Raw genomic sequence first — 5,954 nt, 5'->3', positions numbered from 1 at the left:
AGCAGAGCATGCACATCTGACACATTAGCAGAGCATGCAAGCGTGGTCCCCAGCAGTCTACACAGGGCAGCTCACAACTGCCGGTAACTCCAGTTCTAGGGGATCTGAGCCCTCTTCTGGCCTCCTTGGGTACTGTACCCACAACATAAACCCACAGCCAAGACACACATTTAAAAATACAAACAAAATCTTAAAAAAATAACAAAAACCCCTTCAATTCTGGAGGGATCTTTTTTTTTTTTTTCCTTTTCTTTTTGAAACAGAGATAGAGACGGATATAGGGTTTCTCTGTGTAGCTTTGGTGCCTGTCCTGGAACTAGCTCTTGTAGCCCAGGCTGGCCTTGAACTCACAGAGATCTGCCTGTCTCTATTAAAGGCATGCACCACCACTGCCAGGCAAGAGGGACTTTTTTATTTACATAGTAGCCACATTTTAAGTAACAAAAACATCCCCATATGCCGTCAATTATCGTGTATTCACAAGACTCTAAGTGACGACTTTCAAACTACACTCCTGAAACTGTTCCTCGGTTAACAGGTTTTAGAAATTCAATCTTAAGTTCTCTTGTCAGAGGTTCCCATGAGATCATGTGACTGGAAAGTCCTGTGACTTATGTAACTCAAGGTTTTCAATCTTACTGCTGCTCCCCGGGAACTTCTTTTTGGAACACAAAAATGAGACTAGTCCACTAGTTAAGTCAGCTTCCACTGTAACAAGCACACGCCTGTGGTGTGGCTGAGAGTATGTCAGATGCTTCTCTCCATTGTAACCATCACAGTAATCAAAGGCTCGAGGCCGCCCCCTTTAGGAGAACAGGAGCATAAACTCCTGCTCATTTCACAGAAACTGATGCTCCTGGCTCTGATGTCAAGACTCATTCTGTACATTAGAAGCACTGTGACTTCTCGGGAAGACTCAGGCAATGGGGACCTGCTTACACCCTCTGCCAAAGGATGCATAACTCACTAACTAAAGAATACTTCAGGGAGACAGGCATGGTGGCACACACCTTTAATCCCAGCAATCAGGAAGCAGAAGTATGAGGGTGACTGTGAGTCTGAGACCTTCCTGGTCTACACAGCTTAAGATACAGGCGCCGTTAACAGATGAGGCAACTGCTTGGCTGTGGTTTAATCAGGCAACCTGTCATCCCTACAAACGCTGCACTGCGCCGCCTCCCTTCTTCTCATGCTTTGGGCCAGTGAGAAGCCCTGAAGGTGCGGCAAGGGCAGATGTTCTGGAGACACAGCTACCAGGACAGAGGATGCAGGAGACATGCCTAGCATCAGGAGTGGTGGTGTCTTTACCATCCCTGCGAATCTCTTCCAGCTGCTCACTGATGTGTGGCAGGAACTTTCTGTCTGTATCCCTGAAAACACTGCACTAGGTACAAGTGCAATGGTCCCTCTGGGAGCTCTGGGGGGAGGGGACTTCTTCCAAGGCTCATGGCTCCCTGCCTGCTAGATACGGAGAGTGAGGCTTACTTAACGGATTAGAGGAACCTACCGTCCCATGGATGTTGAAGTTCTTGTTTCTTGGTGCAAAGACATTCTGGAAAGCCTTCTGGTACTGAGGTGCAGCTGTCCAAGGTGAGTGGGGTGCTGGAGTGGAGATCATCATGAAGAATGGCTCAGAGTTGGACTTGTAGTCGAGGAAGTCCAGGGAGAGATTGGCCTGACACACACAGAGAGTTGTCATCTCCTACCCCCGCCTAGCAACTGCACATCCAATAGGGAAGTTTCTCTTGGTAGACAGTGTGGCTACGAATCTCTAATGTATTTCACATCACAGTCATGCATGTAGTATGAGGGCGGCAGGACCGGCTAGCTTACACCCGAAATAATTACACAGAAACTGTATTCATTTAAACACTGCCTGGCCCATTAGTTCTAGCCTCTTACTGGCTAACTCTCACATCTTGATTAACCCATTTCTATTAATGTATATCGCCACTTGACTGTGGCTTACTGGCATGAGTCTAACCACCATCCATCTTGGGCAGGAGAAGCATGGCATCTGCCACACTTCCCTTCTTCCCAGCATTCTGTTCTGTCTACTCCACCCACCTAAGGGCTGCCCTATCAAAAGGCCAAGGCAGCTTCTTTATACAACCAATGAAATCAACACAAATACAGAAGGACCTCATGCGCAACACACTGCTGGAATACTAATTTGGTTTGGACAATGCTTACAATCTTGACATGTCTACCAAGGAAAGCAACTGAGACCTTAACTTTACGAGACCTAGAGGTTGCTATATTCTCCAAACAGTAAGACATAGTAAATTGTTTATTTTAGCATTAACTTAAAATAATGATGGAAATATGGCCTCAAAGAACATTAGGGGGGCCAGTGAGATGTTCAGCAGGTAAAGTGCTGCCAAGCCTGATGAGCTGCGTCTCCTCCCAGACATCCCAACATGGCAGAAGGGCAGAACTGATCCCAACATGGTGGAAGGGCAGAACTGAGCCCAGCATGGTGGAAGGGCAGAACTGATCCCAACATGGCGGAAGGACAGAACTGATCCCAACATGGCGGAAGGGCAGAACTGAGCCCAACATAGTGGAAGAAAGGGCAGAACTGATCCCGACATGGCGGAAGGGCAGAACTGATCCCAACATGGCGGAAGGGCAGAACTGATCCCAACATGGTGGAAGGACAGAACTGATCCCAACATGGTAGAAGGAAAGGCAGAACTGAGCCCAACATGGCGGAAGGGCAGAACTGAGCCCAACATGGTGGAAGGAAGGGCAGAACTGAGCCCAATAGGGTGGAAGGGCAGAACTGATCCCACATTCTTTAATCATTTCATTCTAGCCCGTTCATGTCCTCGTATCTCCCAACACTAAAGGGCATCTGTCTTAATTCTTTCACACCACAAGCTCTACAGCTTGCTGTGGTTTTCTTCAAGACTCACTTCTGTTTGGCCAAAGCACTCGCGATGGCTCCTCCCTTGTCTGTGTTGGTTACTCTAACCTCCCTCGGGCTTCTGCTCAAAAGTTACCCAAGTCACTCTTTCCCTTCGTCTGACCTATCAGCCCCTAATGAAGCGACAGAGACATGTGTGCACACGACCACACACCACGGCAGGTTAATTGCTGGTCATGAAGAGGCTGCCCTTCCCTCCGAGGAACCGGGCTTTGTTCAGTTATCAGGGAACGGCTGCACCACACGCTAGACTGACAGAAAACACTCTGGGACAGTTTCCATCACACACGTGTGAGGACAGAGCCCCGAAGGACATCTGAGGAGAAGTCTCTCTGAGGCAGCCACTAGAGTTGCAGGGATCATGAGGACACGAGACCCAAGACTAGCTTATATATGAAGAAAAGCACCCTTTGGAGGTTCTGATCAGCTGCGAGTATTTTTTGACAGATAGACCTGTCTAGATGGCACCCGGCCCCAGAGCTCACCAGAACGTCCGTCAGGTAGTCCGTGCTGTAGTTCTCACCGTGCCTCCTCGCCTTCCCGTTGATGGAGAGCGTGTAGTTGTAGTACTTAGAGTTCTTCTCCTGTAGAAAGGAGGAAGTAAATTCAAAATCTGAGTCCAGAGTGAGAGCTCCTGCTGGGCTCTATGAAGTAAGAGGGACAACTGCTCAAGCCAATACTGATTGGGTTTGGGGGACATCACCATAGACCAGAAGACTTTCATAAGTCGGTGTGGTTTTAGAAGCCAGACATGGGTCAGGAAGACCAGTCCACTAATGGTAGGAAAAACACTTGGAACGGAGTGACTCACCAGTCAACAGACCGTCATTAAGGAGACAAACAGTTTTCCATAAAGTGAGACTTGTGTTGGCAATGGGGCTAAGTCAGAGCACACATATTTTGCATCTGGGGCTGTGACTAGTCGCCACTGACCTTAACAGTCACTTACCAAGGCATACCAGTAACTCCAGCCCAGAGGGACGTGCTCTAGGCCACCTGCATCCGGGGCTCCGTACTGAAAAGACAGCCAAGCAGGATGTTAGAACTCCCTAGATATGACCAGACCAGAAAGAACAGTCAACCGAGCACACCTTTCGGCCAGGGCCTAAAACACAGCAGCATACAACTGCCCCAAACACACAAATAGTTAAAGAATAAAGAACTCCCTAACTCAAGCCATTTCTTCAGTGGAGTCAGTAACTCTGGTCACTGCTAAATCCTGCCTGCCTCTGTTCTGAACGGCCAGTGTGCCATTTAATCATTTAAATGTACAGAGCTGGTCACGTGGTTTCAATGCAGAGGCTGTCTCTGAACACACTTCTGAGAGAGCAGGCTGCACCTACGCTATGACAACCCCGCCATAGCTCTAGGACATGGCGTGTGGCCTATGAAGACCAACACTCACCGTCTGGCTACTACAGGGGACTCTCCTGGGGTGAGAGCTGAGCTACGACCCTTGGCTGACAACAGCCTAGAGAATCAGACCATGGATCATTACTTCAGCTGTCCTGATGAAATCTAAGTTTGAAGGCCAAGTGACCCGGTAAAATGATTGTGACTACAGTACACTTTCCCTACCTAAGTACAGTTAGTGCTGCCATTTAAGGCAGGATGGAATCCCTGGAAACATCATTACATACACATCAGATGACCTTCACTGTGCAAAGCAGCCTAAGTTCCCTTCCAGCCATCAAAGGTCTCTGACCCCGCGACAGAGCGTCTTTCGACTTTCCATGATTCTCTCAAACTGACTCACAGGTCACAGAGCTATCCCCTCAATGACAGGGAGGAAGGAGCGGAGAAAATCCAGACCAGATATAGACCTCTGGCTACTGCAGGAAAAGGGTGTGAGAAAATGCACACTGTCTCTTCACCCTGCACCCCATTTCAGCCATCACTAGAGAACCCAAACACCCCCAACACAGCACAGATGCTAAGAAAACTGAGACCCAGGCGGTGGACTTGGGGCTACGGGCCTCGAGGCGACAGGCCACAGTGAGGCACCGCCCGCCCAGCCCCGCGGGGCCAGCCATATGTTCCCACAGCCGCACTGCCCATGGGGCCGTTCCTTGATCAGTTTCCCCTCAGTCTGGTTGTTCAGTCTGTTCTCACCCTGAAGGTAAAAAAGGAGCTGCACACTGAATTGTTCTAATTAAGAAATGATCCCATGAGACCTGAGCAGAGGCTGGGAGCAAAAGCCCCCCACTTGCTGCTGGAAAAGAGGAAATGGAAAGGAGGATGCTGTGACAGCCATGTGACCAGAATCCCTGGAGAGAACAGGGAAGCAGAGACAGACGGAAGAGCACTCAGGACAATTTGTAAATAAATGCTGTGGGGGCTGGGTAGAAGGAAAGCAACTACAGAACCCAAGCACACGTGTTTGTCTGCTGAATGCGCAGGTCAGCAAAAAGCTGCAAATGACTCTTCAATAGCATGACTTGAATTGACACCAATGAGAAAAAAAATTATTCTCAGGAAATATATTAATTCACATTTAAATGCCATCATAGGAAAGGAAAAGATCGCTCAACACACCTCATTCAGATACTTCCCAGCAAAAAAGGTCTGATAACCGCACATGGATCTGAGGATGGCGGGGAACGTGCTTGGCTCCTGGATCTTCTGCCAGGACTTGCTGCTGCAGTTTCCCTCCAGAGTGTTGTTCACGACGTGATGGTTGTGTGGGTACTTCCCAGTCAGGATGCTGGCCCTGCTGGGGCAGCAAAGAGCGCTTGGCACATACTACAGGGACGGAAGCAAAGGGTGAGGTTAGACCACAAAAAAGACTCACCGAGAGGGAAAACAAAAGCACTCAATGCTTGCATTTTAATTTCAGGGTCTCCTGGAGCAGAGCTCTTTCTATACACATGGCGTACTCCAGAGCTGCTCAAGTCATTCATCAGAAACAACAGAGTAGATTAAAAAAAAAAAAAAGTGAACAAGTTGCTACTTGAGAAGAGGGGATCATGAGAGAGGTGGAAGAGATTGGGGTCAAAGTGGGGGCGGTAAATAGGACACATACAAC

The 5,954-nt window shown here is 48.7% G+C and overlaps 1 protein-coding gene across 1 annotated transcript in view; it reads right to left on the bottom strand.

Moving 5' to 3' along the window:
• Gns (glucosamine (N-acetyl)-6-sulfatase) overlaps positions 1 to 5,954 on the bottom strand; it is a 36,121-nt gene that overhangs the window by 21,262 nt on the left and 8,905 nt on the right. The window contains exons 3-6 of the mRNA XM_005357926.3: positions 5,465 to 5,671; positions 3,879 to 3,944; positions 3,415 to 3,513; positions 1,508 to 1,675 (exon numbers count right to left, since the gene is read on the bottom strand). Of these exons, the coding sequence (XP_005357983.1) occupies positions 1,508 to 1,675; positions 3,415 to 3,513; positions 3,879 to 3,944; positions 5,465 to 5,671 (540 nt within the window). The remainder of the gene's footprint in view (positions 1 to 1,507; positions 1,676 to 3,414; positions 3,514 to 3,878; positions 3,945 to 5,464; positions 5,672 to 5,954) is intronic.

This window comes from Microtus ochrogaster, chromosome 24 (assembly GCF_000317375.1).
Source record: "Microtus ochrogaster isolate Prairie Vole_2 chromosome 24, MicOch1.0, whole genome shotgun sequence".
In the NCBI taxonomy this organism is placed as follows: domain Eukaryota; kingdom Metazoa; phylum Chordata; class Mammalia; order Rodentia; family Cricetidae; genus Microtus; species Microtus ochrogaster.
Note: the sequence above shows the minus strand (reverse complement) of the source record. Positions and strands in the feature narration are given on the sequence as shown.